Source organism: Ammospiza nelsoni, chromosome 34 (genome assembly GCF_027579445.1).
Source record: "Ammospiza nelsoni isolate bAmmNel1 chromosome 34, bAmmNel1.pri, whole genome shotgun sequence".
Taxonomy (NCBI): Eukaryota; Metazoa; Chordata; class Aves; order Passeriformes; family Passerellidae; genus Ammospiza; species Ammospiza nelsoni.
This window is the reverse complement of record NC_080666.1, coordinates 1,286,781-1,310,076: the sequence shown is the minus strand read 5'-3', so window position 1 is coordinate 1,310,076 and position 23,296 is coordinate 1,286,781. Positions and strand designations below refer to the sequence as shown.

Genomic DNA, 23,296 nt, shown 5'->3' with positions numbered 1-23,296 from the left:
AACAGGTCAATCGCTGGAAGTGCTGTCTCTTCTGCCTTCTCCGACGCTGAGCCAGAAGCTGGAGACGCATCCTCGTCACCTAGCAACAGCTCAGGGACCGGAAGTGCTTCTTCAGTCTCCGACGCAGGCTCTTGCAGGGGCGTGGAGGAAGCCTCGGAGACCGGTGCCGCCCCCATGTCTGAAGGCGGAGTCTGAGAGGCCAGCACTGGCTTGAGCGGTCGCTCCCATCCCCCCGGAGAGAGAGAAGGGGGGGAAGGAGAACGCTCCATCTGAGCATGCTCCAGAGCAAGAGTAAAAAAAACTTCTTCGCGCTGTGAAGTTTCAGCCCCCCCCGCCGCGAAGCAGGGGGGGGAAAAAAGCCCAAAGTCATCACCCACCGGGTCTTCTGCCAAGGGCGGTGGAAACGGAGCTTGGCCATAACAGTTTGAGATCCATGGAAAACAAGCTGCTCTGCGCTTCAGGACAGGGAAAAGCTTTATAAATGCTGGGTAGATAGAAGGCAACACGCGTCCCTTACTGTAGACGCACTGGATAATTGAGTCCATGCACTCCCAGACAAAAACATCTAAAGCATATAAGACATCAGCAAAGAACCCAAAAAGCTTTGCCCATCGAAAGAATTCATAGATATCTGTTTCTGACAAAATGAAACCCTCTTCCCTGCACCAATGTTTCCAGAGGGCTATTATTTTCTCCTCTGAAGGGGAGAATTGAATCTCTTCTGGCAAGGCATGTGTCTGCCATACGAAAAGCCACAAGCTACGAAGGGCTGGTTCATCAGGGATAGAAAAGTGAACAGTACCTTTTGAAAGAGTCCAGCTTTCTCTGGCCAGCTCCACAGGTCTGCTGTTCTTTTCCATCATCTTTCCTGATGGTTTTCCAGAAGAAAGTTCTCTTTGTGGTCAGCCTTGGCTGTGAACTCTGTCCAAATCAGGATCTTCAGTTCTTCAGCTCCTGGCCTGAATCCACTTCTGTGGTCACTTCAAAGCAACCATCACATGCCACACATACAGGATTTTTACCCAGTGCAGCAATTTTGCTCCTCTGGTCTTATCAGATTAATTTTTGCTCTTAAACGAGGGGTCACCAGATATTACTGTGTCCTGTGTGGGTCGCAGCTGGTGATAGAGAGACGGTGAATCTTGTTTCTTGAATCAGAAGGCTTGATTTATTAATATATGATATAATACATTATAGTTATACTAAATAGAATATAGAGAGATGTTTGCAGATCTGCTAGCTAAGCTAAGAATAGATAGAAAAAAAAATCCACAACAAAGCTGTGGCCAAGGACTCAGTCCCCTGGCTTGCACTGGTGATTGGCCCTTAATTATAAACATAGAAAATGAGCCAATCAAGGTGTTCCTGTTGCATTCCCCAGCAGCTGATAATAATTGTTTACCTTCTCTTCGGGGGCCTCTGGCCTCCCGAAGACGCAGAAATCTGAAAGAAAGGATTTCTGTGGAGAAATGTCTGCGACACTACAGAGCTCTAAATTGATGTGCAAGGAATACAGAAAAGACAGAAAAGAAAAAAGGCAAAACCCAAATGGCATCAGCAAAGTCTTGTGCATGAACACATAGCTGCAGAGGGTCTTCTCAGCCCTATTTCTTTGTATTTCTGGGAACCAGAGAAATCCTGCTTGAGCCTCTGGGGAGATGGGTTTGGGAGGTTAAAGTTCATTTCTTTTTTCTCCTCGGGGCAGCTCCTATTGCTAGCATCAGCTGAGCCTCTCTCCAGCCTGATGCCTGTTCTGATTGTTGCAGCAAAACAACTGATGGCAGACAGAAGACACTGACACTTGCAGAGATGTGACATTTTCCAGTGCCAGCTGTGAGTGGGAGTCAGAAGAAAAACTCCTGAAAGCACAACTCCATTGGAAGATTGCCTTCCTTTTCATTCCGATGCTCTAGATCCACTTCTGAATTGTCATTTGTTCGTTAAGGATGGGAAGTTCTCATTCATTATTTTTTTGATGTGGTTTGGAAGTGGAGGAAGCTCTCATTCATTCACAAACTCCAGACCAAAGTGCCTTTGGAAGATGCCCCTCGTGGCAGTTTTTGCCCAGCCATGGTACTTGTGGATATAAAAAAGCAAGGGCAATGGTATTTGCAGCCAAAACCCAGCAAAGCTTGGCCAAAACATCCTGGGGAGATAGAGGCCTCCAGCTGTTCTAGAAATCAGCAGAGTTCCAGCCAAATGGTTGTGTAGCACTAAGTGCAATCTCTTTGCCTGGATCAGAGCCTTGCTCAGCTGAAGAAGCAGAAAGATCAGCAAGGAGCTCCCAAAGGCCCCTCACATCATTTTGATTTTGCTCATCTTGTGCAAGTTCGCAACTAAACGTGCATTTGCATTTGAGCTAATGAGAGAAAAAAAAAGTGAAAAGAGGCTTTATGGCAGGGCCATGACATTGCACAAGAGGAATCACTGGTGTGCATTTCATTGGACCTCTCTCAATCCTATAAAAGTATTGTAGCCCTGATTTGAAATAGGCTGGTATGAACCAACTTGGAGAGACAGAGACTAAAATGGCTTATGTTTGTTTTTTTTTTAAAAAGGAGAAAAACTACCCAAAGGGTGTTGTTTTGTGACATTTTAAAATATACTACCTCAAAATTACAAATTGCAATAAATTAAGAATTTTATATGGTGTGTTTTGGTATATGAATAATAAAAACTACAAAAATGTGCAGATATGAATGCATGTTTTCATAAAAATCATGAAATTCTAGACAAAAAAATACATGCCCTGAAGTACAACCCAAAGGCAGATAGAACCGTACTTGAATGATCTCTTTTTAGATTGCTGTAGTTCTTTCCTTGTGAAGAGGAGCTAGGGTATTGCTGAAGAAAAGTGGCACCAGCAGGGCGGGGCAGCGTGCCGTGCTCTGTGCAGAGGCTGCCAGGGGCTGCCCGAAGAGCGCCCTGCTGCAGCCAGAGCCCTCCTGGCCTGGGGCCCGGGAGCAAAGGGCCAGGGCAGGCACCTCCTCCTTGTCCTGACCTGCCACCGCTCCCTGCTGCTGCTGCTGAGGGAAAGAGAAGCCTCTCTTAAGGCCCCATGAATGAATGCACTTACACAGCCCTGGGGATGCCAGTGAAGGAAACCATGTGTCATGTAATGCATGTGTGACCAGAGTCACCAAACACCACCTAAACATGGAATTGTTGCACCTCTCTAGGACAGGCAGAAATTTAAAGAATTAACTGGAGACTTCAGGGCACAAGAGGCCAGAGAAGGGAAACAACTCTGAAGGGAAAAGCCATCATATCTGGAGAAGAAAACATCTCCGCCTGCTCAGAATCGGTTGAGGGAACATGTCTCTAATCCTCTCCAGAAAGGGATGCTTTAGGTGACCTTTGCACCTCCAACTGCCTTGGACCAGAGCCAGGAAGATTCAATTATGTAAATGCTACATAGATAGATAGATAGATAGATAGATAGATAGATAGATAGATAGATAGATAGATAGATAGATTTCGTTACTGAAATCTCTCTTTACTGTCCTCTCTGTTGCTACAGATATCAGAACTTGGTAGCCAGTGCCACACTCAACTACAATCCTGAGATTGCTCTCCTGTTGCTTCAAAAAAACACACTCTTGGGGAATGTGGAGCATGTAGGTCCTTACAGAAAGGGATCAGACCCAGAGCATTGCACTGGGAACTGCGCTCTTTGTGCATCTGTGCTCAGACAAGTTCTTCTCTTGGACTCGACCACAGTGGTGGAGCTAAACTGGCTGGAATCAGAAATGCAGCCCAGCCCCTTCCAGCTCCTGTGACCTCTGAGGAGCAGCTGGAATGCAAGGGCATTGACCTCCTGCTCAATTCCCAAAACCCAAAACACACACTGATTCCCTGGGCTGCAAAAAGGCATGAGCATTACTAAGCTCAAAGTGATCTGTAAGGCCATACTGGCTGGCCTGGAACCACAACAGTTCCTTCTGCACCAAGGTCCCTGCACAGAATGATGTGTTCTCATGCAAAACTACTGCATTCTCCAGAAGTGATACCTTGGAAATTAAAATTCTAGCAGACCCAGTCCCAGTGCTATAAAAGGGCAGAAAATAATGATGAAAAGAACTTTAGCTGGGAGAAGAAGAAAATGAACAGCCTCTTCCTCCAAGCAAACAAACAAACAAACAAACAAAAAAAAAAAAACAAGAAAAAAAAAGGGGGGAAAGTAATTTCCAAAAGTGGCTCAAATATTTGGATGCACTGAGGAGATGCTGAAGGCCCCTCACGAGGCTCCTGCTCCTGTTGTCCAAGCTAAAGCTTTCTCATCCTGACCAAACAAGCCCCCTTCTCAAACTTCTCAACATCCCTAGGATACTTTAACCCCCTATCCCACCGCCTAAGTATAACCAACTTCCTCAAAGGAGGACAAAACATCGCATCCCACCTAATTGACCTCTCCTAATACAAAATAGTAGGTCCAGAGGGGCTAGCCAGCCTACAACTTAGAGCAACCAAAACTGCCACCACCCTCCACTCAGGCCTAATCAAAGCTTACTTAGGATCATTCACCTTATCCATTCTCATCATCCTCGTAGCCACATACAGAAATAACCAATGGCCCTCAACCTTCGTAAAAACCACCAAATCCTCAAAATCATCAACAACGCCCTAATCAACCTCCCAGCACCATCAAACATCTCAACATGATGAAACTTTGGGTCTCTAGTAGGCATTTGCTTAATTACTCAAATTGTCACAGGTCTTCTGCTAGCTATGCACTACACAGCAGATACCAATCTAGCCTTCTCCTCTGTCACTCACATATGCCAAGACGTACAATTCGGCTGACTCACCCGCAACCTCCACGCAAATGGAGCCTCCTTCTTCTTCATCTGCATCTACCCACACATCGGCTGAGGACTCTACTACGGCTCATACCTAAACAAAGAAACCTGAAACATTGGAGTCATCCTCCTCCTAACCCTCATAGCAACCGCCTTCGTAGGATACATCCTACCATGAGGCCAAATATCATTCTGAGGAGCTGTAATCACAAACCTATTGTCAGCCATTCCTTACATCGGGCAAACACTAGTCAAATGAGCCTGAGGAGGGTTCTCTGTCGACAACCCCACACTGACCCGATTCTTCGCTCTCCACTTCCTCCTTCCCTTCGTCATCGTAGGCCTTACTCTCGTCCATCTCACCTTTCTCCACGAAACAGCCTCAAACAACCTGCTAGGCATTCCCACAGACTGTGACAAGATCCCCTTCCACTCATACTACACCATCCAAGACATCCTAGGATTCGTACTAACGCTCTCCCTACTCATCTCACTAGCCCTATTCTCCCTCAACCTCCTAGGTGACCCAGAAAACTTCACCCCAGCCAACCCACTAGTCACCCCTCCTCACATCAAACCCGAGTGATATTTCCTATTTGCTTACGCCATCCTCTGATCCATCCCAAACAAACTAGGAGGCGTACTAGCTCTAGCCGCCTCAATCCTCGTCGTATTCCTCACCCCACTACTACATACATCAAAACTACGATCAATACCCTTCCGCCCCCTATCACAAATCCTGTTCTGAACCCTAGTCGCCAACGTCCTCATCCTAACCTGAGTAGGCAGCCAGCCAGTAGGACACCCCTTCATCATCATTGGCCAACTAGCCTCATTCACATACTTCACAATCATTCTAATTCTATTCCCTCTGATTGAGGCAATTGTCAGTGGGCTGTTGCACACTCACAGGAGCCTTGCTTTTTCCACTGTGTGAGCACAGCCTGCAAACTTGCAGGGCAGTGTTAAAATGATTGAGTGAATTGCTCCTTTGCTTTTCGCTGCCTATGGCATTACTTATGGTGCCTATTTTATGACACATTTCACAAGTAAGTAGATGTTTCCTCTCTACTTAGGTTAGGGTGTATCCTTACTTGGCTTTTGTATGTCTTCCTGCTCTTTCTTAGTGACTGAGTTTCTGATTTTGAAACAGAAAGAGCATTAGGATGCCACTGGTTTGGTAAAGCTCCTGTCAAGGCGTTCAGCTAAAAAGGGGGTGTCTGTAGCCACAGGGGCAGCTAGGTATATACATGCAAGTATCCACACTCCAGTGTAGGTGCCCTGGACACCCCAGTCAGGCAGATAGGAGTGGGCTCTGACACTCAGGGCTTCCGTGCACCAAGACAACCTTCTGATGTCACTACGAGAAGGTGGCAACCTTTAAGTTTTTAAAGGTTTATTAAACTTTAAGAAAAGACTGTATAAGGAAAGATTGCAGCACTGGGAAGTCTCCATGATTAGCAGCCGCATGCTCATCTACAAAAGGGATACTCTGCTTTTTTTACCCTTAGCCCCTCCCAATGTTTTGTCAGTCAATTCTTTCTTCTTTCTCTGCCGTCCAGTGGTGGAGATTACTTTCTTGCATCTTGATTGGAGGTCAGGTGTTGTTACACCCCGCCTGCTGGTCACAAGCCAGCCCTCCCCAAATGCCCTGACTACCAAGACTATTACAAGGGGGATAAGAAAGAGGACTATGGGAGGACATATTACAATAACAGCACTTTACATTTGAACATAATATCTATCTCTTAATTGTGAGAGCCAACTATTACATTACTCACCTATAATGCACAGAAGCAGGAGAGAAGGCACTGGGTTGGCATAATAGCTGAAATCATTGCTAACAAATCTCCCCACATATTTGCACCTTTCTTGGACATGGCCAGGACTCCTGTGGATGTACATCTCTGCCTTTCTTCCCCTTTGGAAGCAGTCAAACTGGCAACTCGTGGGGAAACCAAGGGCTTTGTGGGGGCTGCATTGCTCTGCACACACCCAGGCCACCCGTGGCACAGAGCTTTGGTGCCTAAAAAGATCAACCAGAGGAAAACAGCTGGAGGAGGTTTCATTTGGACCTTTCTTAGCCGCTAACAGAAGTTGTCAAAATGAAAGTGACCAAGCAAGGCCTGATCCCTGCTGCCAGCTCAGGGTTAGAAAGGAGGCATTACTTGATTTCAGTGCTGGGTGCACAGGGAATCACTTCCCTAAGCCCTGCACACCCAGCAATCTCACCTAGTAGTTTGTATCCATGGAACTAAGACATATTCAATACTTTGCTGAAACTTACCGGCTAAACATTACCTCCAATTTTTTGACATATTTCAATCACTTCTCAGAACTTATTGACATCAGAGTAGGAGTGTCCTGTAGCTCCCTGCTGGTCATTGTCACAGGTTCAGGTGACCCATGCACAAAATAACCCAGGACAAAACTGGGCTTGCAAAGCAAATTCATTCTATTAGTTGCAGTAGCATATAATACATACTGACCTCTGAATTCCCAAAAATCCACTGAACAGAAGGAGTTGGAGCGTGGTGCTCGGCAGCAGGGGCAGGTAGGCAGTGCACTTCCAGGACATCCCCTGGATCAAAACGCTGTGCATCTCGTCCTTCTCAACCCTTCAGCCCAGAACTAGGCCTTGTATCTCCTGCTTAGGAGTGGAATTTTACAGCAGGAGTTAGAGCAGCAGCTCACACATGCCTGGCATGTGAGATGAGGCCATGATGGCTCAGGATGACTCCATGACTCCCTGCCACCAAGGGCTGCATTGTGCATTGTTCTCCTTTCAAAGCTTGACTGCTCACCCATTGACCAATCCATTGTTTCTCTTTCAAGGGTCATGGTCCCACCTGCTAAACAAGACACTTTTCTTCATTGTCTTGTCAACCTGCTCAAACATGGATCAAATATGGCAGGGCCTGGGACACGACTCCAGTTCCTGACACAGTCATTTGGGAAATATTCCCATTCCTCAAACTCTCCTTTGGTGGTCAAGAGCCTCCTAAAACACTTTCTTCCTTTTGAATGCATTCCAGCTACCTTCTTAGCAGGACCACTCTCCTTATTCTCAAGGCCAAGATCGCCACTTGCACACAGTAAGCACTGCAGTGGGGGAATACATGGTTCAGCACTCCTGTTAAAGCTAAAGGAATTCAAAAGACTATGCCCTGTTTGTTAGACTAAATGCCTCTCCTTCCTATTCTGAGAATCAAACACAAGTGTTTCATCAATACACCCTGCAGGTGCTCTTGCTGAGTGAAGCCACATTGCTGTGTCAATAAAGCAGCTGGGACTCAGTTTCTTCATGCAGGAAAAGCCAATTCTTTATTCACATAACTCATTTTTGTACTGTTTTCACAGACTTGTGTTCAACTTCAACTGGCTGGTAGTTTCCTTGCCACACAATTTATTGCTTAGAAGGTGTATTAGTGTGTACATATTAAGACTCTCTCTTTTTAAGACTCACTGTTACTCAGGTGATTACATTTTTCTTTTGTGGATGCTCATGGGACAGGTTTCTTGTTTATTACAGATGCAAACAGTTTTCTTAGCACAATAGCTTGTGCACTCATGACTATTCCCATGGGAAGTTAGCTGGCTGCACATAGAAGATGGAACAGGCCAGCTGGGAATTTACCACAGTGTGGTAAATAGGTATGATTCGTGCTGATAACAATTGAAACAAGAATCAATATTGATACAGTAATTAATATTTGTAAATATTAAAACAGATAAAATTAGTAATGCCGAAGAAAAAGGGAGAGGAGGGGCACCATGCCCCCCCCCCCCCCCAGCAGATGTTCAGGAACAGGAGGAAAGCAAGAGATAATGGTTGCTAAAAATTAACAAAGAAGGAACTCTCTGGTTGTGTCCCAGGAAAATGCTAATTATAAGGGATTTATTGCCTTGATACTCTGTCGAAGGAAGGAGACCAGGACACCAGATGGTTCATCACAGGTCCAGTTTATTGAAGAAAGCATCAAACACTTATACAGCAAATAATAAGCTTATGAATATTCTGTAAGCCAAGCAATCTATTGGTTAAACTATACCATCAGCTCTTCCTCATTCCTTTGGGCCTACGTTCTCTACTTCTCACATCTCGCTGTCCATTTCTTTATCATACTCAGCTAGGCCCAAGGACACGTTATCCTGCAGGTGCAAGATTTGGAATTAGCCACGGTCTTGTACTTTTCCATTCTCTAGTCAGCTAAATTCCCAACAGACACCTGCCTGCAAAAAGGCCTCTGCCCTAGTTAGGACATCTTTACCAAATTAATTCGGCTGTGTCCTCTCTCCTCAAGCCACTCTTTGAAAAAACTCTCCACAATACTCAGATGTAGTAATTATGTTAGTTTTGGCTTATATTCTATTGGCTTGGTGTAACCCAAAGGTTTATTAAAGGACACAGAGGAGGACTACAAAATTTTCATCAGACAACCCCCAAAGACTTGTGCGACCACCAACCAAGTGGTTGCATATGGATGGTAAAGGTGATGATGAGGGCAGAGGTAGAAGTGTGAAGAATCGAAAATGGGAGGAGACGGCATTGACTCATGGTATATAAGGACGAATATTCACTTGGCAAGCTTGTATGTGATGTGGCAAGGGTCCCAGAGGCCTGCACTCCGTACCCCGCAGTTATCTGTTGCTTATGCGCTATTATTAGAAACAAATTCTCCCTTATATTAATCAAATTCTATTCTATCCAATGTTATATTTTTATATTTTAAATATTCAATTAAAATTGCTACTACTTTTAATTTTGTTTGGGTTTCTTTTTATGACGGGATAATTGGGCAAACATAACAATAGGTAGGCCTGATTTTATAAGGCCTTTCTTTTCTAATAACCCTACCTGTGTGCAACACATTATGACTTTCTTTCAGAAATTAATGAAGAAAACGCAAATTGCCTGCTGAAACCCTTCTGCCCCCTTCCAAATCAGTTTACTCCTCAAGCACATGCCTCAGGCACATCCCTGATGTGCCTCTCTCCCAGCAGCTCAGAGCTGCATTGCACAGCGCTTGCTGTGCACCACAGAGCACAAAGCAGGCTGGCCTGGTGGGCCTGAATATTTCTGCCAAACACTCTGCATCTCACACCTTTGCTCTGGCTCAGTGCAGAACTGCAGGATTGCAGGTGCTTCCTCCCAGAGCTGCGTGAGGCACTGGCTCCTGCAGATGGGCCCTGCCAAGCTGTCCCTGCCTCACGCTGGCCTCGCTTCCCTGGCACAAGTGCCGGGCCTGAAGGAGCTGCCCTGTGCTCCAGCCTGCCGAGCAGCCCGGCTCCCTGCCCTGGTGCCCAGAGTGCTGCACACACTGCTGGCCTTTGCCAGGAGTTGCAGGGCAGCCAGCAGAAGAGGAGGAATCCTCAGCCAGCCCAGCGGCCCGCGGCTGCCCTTGGCCTTCCTTTGCTCCTGGGCACACTCAAGATGGCCATGGCCTCCAGGCTGGGCTGTGCCCAGCACGGCTGCGCTTCCCCTTGGCAGCAGCCAGCTGCCACCTGGGCTCTGAGAGCGGAGGATTCGCCCGCTCCCAGCAAGAGGCACCCAGGGCCCGGCTGCTGCCTCTTGCAGCTCCAAGGGCCTCCTTCCAGCCTGCCTCTGCCAGGGCTCAGGCTGCTCCGGCCTCTGCCGGGGCTCTGCTGGGGCTCCAGCCCGGGCAAGGCCGGGCCCGCTCTCACCTCACAGGCGCTGACAGCTCTGCGCCACAGGAGACCTTCCCGAGCACCCTCTCTGATCTTTCTGCTTTCTCACTTGAGCAAGGCTCTCCTCCAGCCAAAGAGATTATTGCATTTAGGGAGCCCCAATGCTCTCCAGTCGCAGCTGAAGGCCTGCATCTGTATAAGATGTTTGGGCTGCCCCATTCTTCCTGTGCTTTTGCCTTTAAATGCCATTGCCCTTTCTGCCTAAAATAGAAGTACCAAAGATGGCCAAAAACAGACCAGTGGGTGGTATTCCAAAGGCAGTGTGATCTGGAGAGGATGAATGAAGAACATCCTTCCCCACTTTCACACCATGCCAAAGACACTGTTTCACTTTCCACCTTTAAGAAACAACAGACAATTCAGAAGGAATTCTCGAGCTTATCCACAGAGTGAGAAGAAAGGGAATCTTCAAGGTGAGTTGTGGTTTCAGAAACTTTATTGATTTTCAATCCTACTCTGCAGTCCTATTAGACAATCCTACTCTAACCCTAACCCTTACCTTAACCCTTACCTTAACCCTAATCCTTATCCTTATCCTTATCCTTATCCTTATCCTTATCCTTATCCTTATCCTTATCCTTATCTTTATCCTTATCCTTATCCTTATCCTTATCCTCATCCTAATCTTAATCCTTATCCTTATCCTCATCCTAATCCTAATCTTTATCCTTATCCTTATCTTTATCCTTATCCTTATCCTTATCCTTATCCTTATCCTTATCCTCATCCTAATCTTAATCCTTATCCTTATCCTCATCCTAATCCTAATCTTTATCCTTATCCTTATCCTTATCGTTATCCTTATCCTTATCCTTATCCTTATCCTTATCCTTATCCTTACCCTTATCCTTATCCTTAATCTAATCCTAATCCTAATCCTGATCCTGATCCTAATCCTAATCCTAATCCTAATCCTAATCCTAATCCTAATCCTAATCCTCATCCTAACCTACAATCCTACTCTAAACTGATTGAGGAATAAATGGTCCTGATGTGATTCTCACATTCTTGTCTCCTTCCTCTTCTTCACTGAAACAATCAGTGGCACCAGGCTGGACGCAGGCTCAGGAAATCTTACAAATGGATGCTGCCCAAAGGGAAAAAAAACAGATCAACAAAAAACAATGAACCATGACTTTCCAAGCTCAGTGCTTCACAGGATTCCTCTGGCTCCTAGAAGGATGCAGGAAGAGGAACAATGGGACTGTCTACACCTCCATCTTTATGTGCAGACTTTGCCATCACAGGCAAACCTGGCCCAGAATCCCACTCATCCATTTATACAGGTGTCTTCATCTTGCTGAGATTTTAGCCCTGCCAGTGCTCTAGAAATGGTGCTTTCTGTCCTTGGAGTTTCTTCTTTTCAGGAAACTCCAAAGCCTCTCATTGGTCCCTCTCTTTGAAAGACAGGCACTGTGCTGATTCCCACAGGGACAGAAAGCAGTGTCTGCCTTTCCATGCCCTGCCCCTCGTGTGCTGGATGGCACCTTCCTTCCCAGCAGGGCCAGCCCAGTGGCACTGGGCCCTGCAGTTCCCTCTCTGCCACACAACCTGGCAGTAACCCTGGCACAGTTCCCGTCTGCTTGAGCGTGCCAGGCAGCAGATGGGGCTGGGACAAGTCCCTCCCAGCTGTCCCTGTTTGCGTGGCAGAAACCTCTGAGGGTGGGCTGGGGGGCACCAACCAGGGCCCCTCAGAGGCTGACAGTGAGCCCCCCACAGCCCCTCCTGCCCACAGCCAAATCTCTGACCCCTAGGCTGGGACTGGCTTCCTTGGGTTCCTCCACCACCATTTCATGTCTCTGTACCCTGCATTGCTCTACTTCAATTCTTTTGCCATTACATAAAACTGAACACCCCACCAAATTACAAAAGAAGGTGACAGAAACAGCCTCTCTGACTCAGGAAATGCAGAGAGAGGTGGGGTTGCTCAGTTTTGTCAAGAACAGGCCCCAGGGAGACTTTATTGCCACTTTCCAAAACTTCAGAGTGGCTTTGAGGAAAGTGGAGGACATCTTTTTTAACAGGGCCAGTTACAAGAGGATGTGGGTGATTATTTTTTAACACAAATAGGATCTAATCAGAACTTGTTTACTCGGAGCATGGTGCCACCCTGGCACAGCTTGCCCCAAGAGCTTGTAGGTGCCCCATCCCTGCAACCATTCCGGTCCCAGTGGCAAAGGGCTCTGAGAAACTTGATGTCTTTAAAGATGTCCCTGCTCATTGCAGGACACTTGACCAGAGGACATTTTCAGGGCCCTGCCAGCCCAGCCCAGTCTAGGATTCCTCACCATTTTCATTTGAAGAGCAGCAAGAGTGGAGGTGAGGAGGAAGGGGGCTCATCTGCTGCCTTGGGCTTGAGTGGAGGAGGAGCCCATCCCTCAGAGCCTGTTTCACCTGCAGCCCCTTCACATTTTACCTGCAGGAGCTCCTTGGCAGACCAGCGCCGCGCTTCGTCTCTCTGCAGGCAGCAGCTCAGGAAGTCACGCAGGCAGGATGAAAATAGGTTGGGCTGCTGCAGCTTTTGCCTTCCTCCTGTGGCTATCAGGAGTTGGGGCTGGGGAAAAAGGAGACACCAGGCTCCACCTGCTTCTTTCCCATCTGTCACTGCTCTCCCAGATCCCACTGATTAAGCTCCACTCTGCAGTGGCAGTTTCTGCCCTGGCAGAGACCCAGAGATGACTTTCCTTTACCAACCAAAAACCCAAACCCCGATGCAGCCACAGCCTCTCCAACATCCCACAGATCTTGCCTTGGCAGCTGATTTCATATACTGACCTAGTTAGTAGGAGCTACATCAGCAAAAGGACGTTTGCTTCTCTGAGGATTCATGCCAGCTTGAGATGCTTTTTGGAAGAAGGACTTTGCTACACTAACTCTACTGTATCCAAGGGTTAGTACATGGAAAGTATTTCTGCAGTGCTTCTTGGTCCCTTAAGCACAGCTGCCACAAAACAAAACTAATCAAGCTTTTTGCTTTGTTCTTGAAAAGAATGGGAATTGGAGGGAAAGAAAGGAAATCCACCAGGTATTCCTCAGGTAAGGAAACAAATCTTTGGAATCTCATCTTCAACACAGACACATTAAGTTCCATGCACAAACGTACTGGGATGAAAACGCCTGCTTGGACACACAGGAGCCACCTGCAGCTCTGTTTCTCAGCAGTCTGAAAATTTCTGCTTTCCTTACATGGAAAAGAAAAACCTTTCATGGTCAAATCAGAAGGAGAGGTTCCATCCCTACGGTCACCCTCTACTCATTTGGCTACTCAAGTTAATGCATGAATGCTAGGCCCATCCCAGAAAGTGCCAGGAAACAAATGGGAGGTTTTGGCAGGCTCTCCATATCACCAGGCTCTGGCTTGGTGACGGGCAGAATGTGGCTTGGGCTAGGAGAGAAACACGGTCACTGAGTGTTTCAGCAGCACCGCACAAGAAGCAGAAGAGACTCTGTGGCCTTTACACCCTCATGCCCAGGTTTCAGGCACGTTTCCCAGGGAGAAGAAACTGCACAGGGGGTTAAGTTCCTCTCTAAAAACCAGTGCCTTAGCAACTTTCATGTGTTTGGGCTTCTTTTCTTCATTTCTGGAAATGTAACACCAGTTCTGAGAGGCTTGCCTTGTGGTTTTAGGGGCATCTTCACAGACAGACAAGTGGGAAAAACTTGAAACCCAAAGCAAATGTTGCCTGAGAAGAGCTGGGGAGTGTTTGCCTGTGGTGAGGCTTGAGCTGTCTGGCAATCCCTTTCCATGATGTGCAGAAACATCCAGCTGCTCCCCAGAACTCAGTCCCTCTGGGCACGCAGGCCTCTGGAAACCCCTGAGGATTCCAGCCTTTCTCCTGCTCAAGAGCATCTAACCTAAGCTGAGCTCCAGTTTCTTCAGCAAGGCCAAGGATGCTCACTTCCATGCAGCTGACAGTGTCTGTGGAGCTCAGCAGGTCTTTCTGATACTCCTCAGGCCAAGGAATTACAGTGTAGATTGGCAAGACATCAGCTGATCCTTATCCAGCGTGGTTCATGTGGAACCAAGCTCTAACATGCTGACAAGTCAGAGGGAGAGAGCTCATTCTGCTTTTGCAAGATGGTATTTAGAAACATAAGACACCAACTTGGAACTATTCAAACCTCAACTTGCAGAATCCATCTCAAATAGACAAAAATAACAATGGCAAGAGGCCTTGGAGTCTCCATAAAAATGCCCACCACTGTCATGATAAGTCTGTGCTCATGGCACTGAAATAGATGGTGACCAAAGAGACTTTGCTATTATCCTCTTCAACCCAAAGGAGAATTTCAAAGCCAGAAATGGCAATGCACTCTCCTTGTGTACAAATAATTTATGTGGCTTTCTGTCCTTTTCCCACATCACCAGAGGTGACAAAGAGGGTTTTATCCTGACTCTCAGCTGAGCTCAGCCACTGGCCATGGTGGGGAGCTGGAGCCCTCCCTGTCATTAGAACTGTGCAGGCCAGGGATGGCCCTGCTCCTGTGGTAAAGAAACACAGCACCGGTGTCAACTGCCCACGCTGGATCCCAGCCCAGGCACCTGCCTGCAAGCTCATCAACTTGTTAAAGTACCAAGAAACAGCCAAGGGTTTGGCAAACAATTCTAACTGCAGTTGGAGAAAAACACATCCAAAACTTATCCAGGCCACCCACACACGTGACTGAACAATGTACAGATGACTTGAAAGCCTGAAAGTTTCAACAACCACAGGATTTGGAGAAGATGCTACAGAATGGAAGAGAAGAGCTGCATTTAAAAAATGAAAAAGCAATCAGAACTGCTTGGGCATTGCTTTGGTAGTAGGTTTTTTTCCTCTTTTCCTTTTTTGTTTACTTTTCTTTTTCCTTTTTTCCTATGTTTTCTATAAAATTGAAACTGGGAAGGTCTAACCTGCATTTCTCAGGATGTTTATCATATGTCTACCCTGTCCACTGAAAAATTCTTGTCCTTCAGAAACAGAGTTCCAACATTGTTCAAAAAACAAGTGAGAAATGTCAGGCATGGCTGGAGGCCAAAATGGCAGGTTTCTGAACTGGTTAGGTTTCTGAACTGCCACTTCCCTTTCTGATACAACCAAAGCTACAGCAGATGCTGATGTGTTGCAGGGGCATTTTTAGAAGGGGACCTTGGTGGAAGTGGTGCCAGCAGATGGCAATGGGATTTTGTCCAATGGCACACAAAACACGGGACAGGTGAGAAAGACAGTGAGATCATTGAGTATTTGCACCTTACCAAGACAGGAGTTGCATTCCAGGAAGGAACTTCTCGTTCCACCATTTTGATGCCCACGATTCCCAAAGACCATATGTCCACTTTGGGGCCACATGGTTGGCCTGTCACCACTTCAGGCGCCAGCCACCCAGCAGTGCCGGCCACGGAGCTCCGTGTGCCCTGCTCAGGGCTGAGCTGAGCAAAGAGGCCAAAGTCAGCTGTGGAGAAAAAATCAAACCTTGAAAGCCAGCTCCAATTAGGAAATCAAGCAAAACAATTCCCCACTCTCAGGCTAAGAATGTGCTGTTGAATCTCCTGGAGAACTGTCCACACTCGATTTCCTTGGGGCTTTAGCCAAGGGAGTATGCAATTGGCCACTTCCAAAAAAACCCAGGTTTCTTAATGCTGCTCATAGCAGTGGACTTCATTCCCCTGAAGCTTTAGATTGTAGATCCCTCTGTCTAGAAGGGACCCACACAGAGCAAGCCCACTCTTGACTGCTTGTGGCTCCTTCTACCTCTGTGCACGTTGCAACTGTGCCCTCAGCTCGCAGCAGGGGTCCCTGCACTGCCACCAGCACCATTTTTGGGGAGCTGGCAGTCACTCCAAGCAGCCCCACACCCACATCCCTGGAACGCTGCACCTGACCAGGAATACACTGACCCAGCTTGACAGAGCCGTCAGTTCTGAGAAGGATGTTGCTGCTCTTCACATCTTGGTGGATGACATGGTTTGAATGAAGAAAATCCAGTCCTTGCAGGCACTGAGCGAGAAAACAGAAAGAGGAGGGCAAAAATGAGTGATGTGATTTCATCACACAAGAAAGGAGACAAAGAATCGAAAAGATTCCCTCTCCAGGGGAATGGGGAGTAAGGGTAGAACAGTAATGGCCACTGAGAGGAAGAGCTTGCTGCTCCAACACTTGCAGGGCAGGACCTTTCTGAGGAAAGGCACATCAGCTTTTGAAAGAGCAACAGCACCTGCTGTTGTAGGCTGTCCCCTGCAAACCAGCCAGGACGACTCCTACTGCAGTGAACGTGCTTTTTCCATGCAGAGGACAAAGGAGGGGTTTGGAAAGGAAAAGTCCCTCCCTTTGGTGTTTAGTGGATCACTTTTGCGTGGGAGGCTGCATGGAAAAGATTTTCTTGCTGGCCTCAGCACAGGCTTGGAAGCATCACACCAGTCACTTTGTGGAAGCAAAGAGCATTTTGGCTGCACTTCTATCCTTTTCAGCTGAGGACTCTGAGAAATGAGTATTTTTTCTTTTCTGGTCATTTCAAATCCTGCCACCAGCACCTTTCCTTTTACAGGCAAGGAATGCAGTGAAGACAGACTCCAGGCAAACATTTAGAGAGGCAAGGTGGAGAACAGCGAATACAAATACAAGAGACAGAGCGAGAATACAATAGCAGGATATAAGAGTACTGGCACTGAGTACAGGGAGTGCAGGGGCACTGGCAGGCCTTTCACTTGAGATGCTTTTACTTGCCCATAGAATAGCAGCAACACAGAAACAAAGCTTGGCACAGGAAATCACTCCAGCTCTGAGCCCCCGTTTCCCAGACAATCCTGCCGAAGCCCTTGGAAACACAGCTGGGATTGCTGACCTCCCGACTGATGGCTGCCATCTCATCTTCCGACAGGTAGGTTTGGCTGATGACATTGCTCAGAGTGCCTCCATCCATGTACTCCATAACCAGGGACAGTTCCTCACCCACAAGGTAGCTGAAAGAAGGAAACAAGGGCATGGAGATGAATGTACATGGCTAAGTTGCTGTTTGGAAAAGACAGGTTGGTTCTTCTTTTCAGGTCCCTTTGAGACAAAGACAAAATAAAGGAAGAGACATTCCCTCTTGGCTGTGCATTGTTTGCCATCTGTGCAGTCTCAAGGAGAAAGGCACAGCTGCAAAAAAGGAGATGTCTTAGATGGGCAGCAAGCAAAATGTGCAGTTTAGTAACAGCCCAGATAAAAAAACCTGTCATGCATGGTGTTTCTGGAAAAAAAGCACCTAGTCTTCCTGGCATGCATAGCAATGGAAAACAGTGGCAACAATCCAAGGGAAATCCTTGTTAGTTTACCTGGACGTAAGAAGACACTTGAAAAAAATTAAGCTCCAAAACAAAGTGGTGGCTGTGAATATAGAGATCATTGATTTAGTAAGACACAACTCATCCGGGTTTTTGAACAATTTTCAAAAACCATGTGCCAGCAAAGACTCATGCAGACAAAATGCAATCTCTTCCCATCCACTGGAGATGAAAAGAGCAATAATAATTAGCCAATAATTACAGCTCTATTTTCTGCCAGTGACCAAAGTGGGATTTTACCTTGCATGTTTGCAACATGCAAACAAACATTCATGGGACAAAAGCACAACTCACCTGTCTAAACAGTTGACCAGGTTGGGATTTCTATTCACCTTCATGACCATGAGTTCGTTGACTTTTAGTTCCTTCTTCCCCAGTCCTTGAAGCTGTATTTTCTTGATGGCCACCTAAAACGACATTGAAAATCAGTAACTTGAGAGGTTGGTGGCATGAGACCACAAGGCACGTGGAGCGAGTGATTTTGCAATGACACAGCTGAGCTGTGCCAAACTGCCTTGTGATTAGGCACTGCAGTAATCAGGAACTGACATTCCAACAGCCCATTTCTCTGCTCCCTTGGGAGCCAGTTACAGGACACGTGGGGCCACTGACATTTTGCCTTGACCACTTGGTAACAGCGGTGTCTCAGTTATCACCCACAAACCTCTGACCGCACTCTCTGCTGCTTGGTTTGGGACTCAGAAGAAGTAATCCATGCCTTAATACTCTGTGGATACATCTTGGGCTATGGGCAGGGCTTAGGGCTTTCAGGGACGCCTTGCAGATCTCTCCCTACGTGCAATTCCCAAGTGCAGCACTGCAGGTGGCTAAGGAACTACCAGTAACTTTCAGATGGATTTGCTGGCAGCCAGAAATGAGAATTCAGCCCCAAAGAGCAGTGAGGTGCTCGCAGGCACCACCTTTGTTTTAGCAGTGGAGAGTGAGTGAGTGCGTCCTTCTCTGAAAGGAACCGCTGCCCTCCGTGCCTTCCTTCTGGCAGCTGAGGAGGACAAAGTCCCAAATGTGTTCTGTGGGCTGGCACCAGTCTGTGCTTCTTGTGCCTTTTCAGCACAGCTATGCCCAAAGCTCCAGCCACAGCTCACACCAGAGGGGAAAGCCCTCGAGTGCAGCAGAGTCCACAGGGGTTGCTGACATTTACCTCTCCTCCTGTGGCACTGTCGAGTGCTCTGTAAACATCTCCAAAAGTCCTAGAAACAAAACAGAAGCAGAGAAAGGAGAAGCTGTTTAGATCTTGCAGTGAAAGCCAGCCCACACAGGTGATCTGTGCTGTAAGTACCGCAGACCTGCAGGACCACTGGAAGTATTGAGATGTGTTTGACAATGCCTTCTGAGCACACTTAGAAATTCTGATCAGCACTGACAATCTAAGCCCAGTGCCTGAACACATTTGCAGCTTGTCTGACTTCACACTTGATACCTATTCCACCAGCAAAACACCTGATGCATAGTTTTGTACCATTAACATTGCTTGGACTCACCCACTGCCAATATTTTCCAGTTCAATGTATTTTAGAATAGGATTTTCTATCTTCACCATTCTCCCTGAGGGAAACAAAATGCAAGATGTTCACTTTAAAGCAGACATCCCACCTTGTAGGAGATACAAAAGGCAGCCCCACTGTCTGGGGCTCTGAGCCCTCCCTTGGTGGACAGCGGGCTAACAACAACAGGAACAGGAACTGGAACAACAAGAAAAGAACAGCAGGCCCACAGCACAAGTGGCTGGCACAGAGACTGATTTCCAGCATCCTTTTAAGTGAGAGACCTCTTGACAGCAGGCACACAGGGAAGCACAGGGAGATACATTCAGAGGAGACTGAGACCAGAAGAGAATACCTACCAAGGCAAGTAAGTTTGTCATCTAGAAACATTTAGGAGAGCTGGAACTAACAGTGCCTTTGTTTTCTTGGGAATAAACACTGTGAGATTTATAAAAGGTTTCCTACTTGCTAAGATTAAGTGCACCAGGACATCTAGAATCAATTCCTCTGAACAGATGTCAAGTTCAGAACTGGAGGAGTATTGCCAAGTGTTCCCATCTTTTCCACCTTGCAGCAGTTTGCCAGAAGAATGCCTCTGTGTTTGTAAACCAGAGCAGCTCATGCTAGAACCGATCCTCACGGGGCTTTCAGCATCAGGACCCTCACCCTTTATGAGCAGGCTGAGCTCAAAGACGCCCTTGCCCATGCCCCATGTGAAGAACCGCGCTGCTTCTCTTCACCCTGACAGCGTGGCTCAGTCGCTCCCATTGCACTCGCCCTTTCGGCACCGCACACGTCCCCATCTTCCCAACTCAGCACGGCGGGCACAGAGGACAGCAGAGCTCCTCAGGCATCCCTGTGACACAGAGAGCTGCCCAGAGGAGATGCTGACCCTCTTGTGAGCCCAGGCCGTGCGAGGCAGAAGCCGGCCCAGAGCAGGGGCTGCTGCCTCAGGCAGCTCCGCGCTGCAGCAGCCGGGCAGCAGCGGGACCCTCCCAGCCAAGGAAGACTCCAGCCCCTGCATTGTCACCAGCCCTCAGGGACAGGGCAGCGACCACAAGTCTGGCAAAGCCCAAGCATAAGCACCGACAGGCACTGATGGGAAGAAGCCAGAGTGAGCCTGAGCCCCAGACAAGCTGTTGCCCCCATTCAGGACACAACAGGATGGGCTTTGAGATCAGCCACACCCAGGCACAGATCAGTGCCCTTTTTGTCCCAACAGGTGATGGTAGACACAGAATCTACTGGGCTCTCATCTCAACCCTACCAGATCTTATCTGAGAGCACAGCACTGGCAGCCGTTAAGGGCAAGAAACAGATTCATTGGGTTGTGCTGCAGAATCACAAAGGGCTTGATGTGTTTTCCTAGAGACTGATCTCAGCAGGGCTTCTGCCAATGGCTAGGACTCAAGCAGTCACAGCCTTCTGCTGATCCAGGAACAATCCCTGCTTCTGCCTTCGGGAGAGAGAAGGGAAGCCCAGGAAAACTCCAGCCAGTCTAAGCTGCCCTCAGAGGCAGCAGGAACACCCAGAGCTCTCTCTTGCTGCCTCAGAGCAATGCCAGCACTTCTGTGACACTACACTCAGGAGAACCCTTGGGTACAGCTGTGCTGACACGTGCACACAACTCACTGTCCCTCAGATAAGAAAGATACCAAACGTACTCTGCTGCTCCAGGGAGTCACCCGCCATCTCCTGTTGCTGAGCAGCAGCTGGGTCAGCACGGGAGGTGAACCAAGGGCTCAGGCTCCACTTCTTCAGCTGGGGAGCAAAGGCTCCTTGGGACGGCACTGCTGCTTCTGCTGCAGCTTCAGTGTCAAAGTCAGTGTAGATCTGAGACAAGAAATGAGTTGATGTCAGGAAGGTGTGGCAGAGATTGCCCTGAAATGCAAGAGAGATTGCCATTTGAAATGCAAGCCCTTAGGAAGCTGCTGTCAGCCACATGCAGAGCTCTTCAAATGGATTGCTTTGGATGTCCACTTGTGAAACCAAATGGTCAAAACCAAAGGCTGGTTTTACTCGAGTTCATAGCCAGTTTCTTGTTCTAAAGGATGACGGCAGCAACGACCGCTCCACTTCCTCCCAAAGACTCCTTTCCCCCTCCTAGGTCTGCAGATATATTTGCAGCTCCTCATTCTAATATTCTACCTCCTGCCATGAAATTCTCTTTTTCTGCACCTTCCTCGGGACGTGCTTATCCTGCAGCATCTCTGGATGGGTCAGTTCCTGGGCCTCATGCCAGCCTCGGGGCTCTTGGTTGCCCGTCATTTGCTGGAACTCTCTGCAGGCTGCCAGGTAGGATGGCAACACTTCCACCTCAAGTCAAACAGAACAAAGCAGTCAGAGACTACAGCTTGTGCCCGTCAGCCAGGAGTCATCGACTGGGAAGAAAGGAAAGTACAGGAGCAGATTTGCAAGGGATACAGACAGCTTGTAGCTCGTATTCCAAATCTATGTGAATGACCATGTTCACCTGCAAAAACACCTCAAGAAACAAGGTCACCTGGAAGAAGCCAGCAGGAGTTCATTTGGATGACTGCTGGCTAAATGGCCAAAGGAGTAATGCCACTGCCTAGAGTATCAGCTGAGATCCAGCAGAGCAGGAAGTGTCCCTGAGAGCAGCTCTGACAGAGACCTCATCAGGATGGCACTCAGAGGCATCACCCACCCCTGCTGCTGCTCTGCACTGGAAAGGCAGGGCAGGCAGAAACCACCCCTTGGGTGACTGCAGTGCCTAGTTCTATTTCACTCGCTTTTCTAGAGCCTTTTGCTCCTGAAGGAGGTGATTCATTTTCTCTTTGATGATTTTAATTTTTTCGTCTGGCCTCTTCTTCCTTGCCTTGATCTTAGCCTCAGTTTCCTGCAGCTGTGGCTGCATCTGTTTGTCAATTTTCTGTAAACAACAACGGAAAGGACTCTCTTTCATGAGTGGAGTGGCTGCCATTCCTTCATTCACCTGTTTTTGTTGATTGCCCCTCTGCATAGGGAGATTCTTCTCCTCTTGGATGTCTTCATTCCTCCTCTTCACAGCCATGATGGCACTCTGAGCTTCAGGCAGCTCTGCTTGTGGCTCTGCCTTGATGTTCTGTGCACACAAAAGCAGAGCAAGTGACTGAGAGCTGCCATCAAGCTCAGCTTTTCCCTCTTTTACCCTCAAAATCACATTTATTCAGCCCCTTCTTTCTGCTTTTCCACTCATCTCTGCTTCCACTGTAACCTTCCTGTCCTGGTGCTGATCTCCGCAGATTCCAAGGCTCCTGGCCTCCTCAGTCCCAAGAGCTCTGGTTTATGCCCCTCTTCCTATGCTTCCCTCTGTGCCCTGGCCAGTCAGGCTTACCTGGCCATTCTCCTGTGGCTCTTCCACCTGCTGCCTGAGCTGCTCTTCCTGCCCTCGGGCAGGGAACAGCTCTCCCTGAGTCTGGCATGGCAGCTCAGATGAGGCAGTGTGCTCCTGCTCTTTCTCTAGAAGCACCTGCACAGAAAGCAAGAGAAGATGGGTTTCAACTTCCCATATGCCCTTTGTGGGCCAAGACTCACAGACTGCTGGGCTCACACGTTCCCAAAGCACTGTGCTGCTGCTCTCCTGGGTCATTCTCTGCCCGAGGGGAGGCACAGATTCCAAAGTGACCCTGGCCCTACAATCAGGGGCCATCTGGGACTGAAGCTCCAGCAGCCTCTCAGGCAGCTGACAGGGAAGGGGTGGCATTTCTCAAGGGTCTGCTGAGGGCCTCCCCCTGCTTCTGCCGTGTCCTGTTTGTCTTTCAGTAGTGACTGACACCCCGCCCTGTCCCACAGCTCCATCCTGGCTCTGCAGGGGCTTCCTGGCTGAGCTCACTCCTTGTGAGAGACACTTCTGGAGTTCACCTTCTCTTCAGGCCTGCACCAGCATTTCTGCCTTTCTGACATCCACACTCTTGTTAGAAAACCGGGTCATTCAGGCGATAAGGATGCATGCAAAGATCTCTGATGGAAGTCAGAGAACC

The 23,296-nt window shown here is 48.0% G+C and overlaps 1 protein-coding gene and 1 pseudogene across 1 annotated transcript; one reads left to right on the top strand and one right to left on the bottom strand.

The window, feature by feature from the left end:
- The first annotated feature begins 4,668 nt into the window (after positions 1 to 4,668).
- On the top strand, positions 4,669 to 5,659 carry LOC132085947 (cytochrome b-like; annotated as a pseudogene).
- Positions 5,660 to 11,508: 5,849 nt separating this feature from the next.
- Positions 11,509 to 22,779, bottom strand: LOC132085939 (serine/threonine-protein kinase PAK 3-like; the record flags this gene model as incomplete). The annotated part of the gene is made up of 8 exons (XM_059491403.1): positions 11,509 to 11,595; positions 12,925 to 13,062; positions 15,745 to 15,941; positions 16,387 to 16,486; positions 17,331 to 17,448; positions 18,106 to 18,218; positions 22,063 to 22,398; positions 22,651 to 22,779. Coding segments are annotated over 8 exons (1,218 nt in total), but the record flags the coding sequence as incomplete, so codon positions are not given.
- Between the last annotated feature and the right edge of the window lie 517 nt (positions 22,780 to 23,296).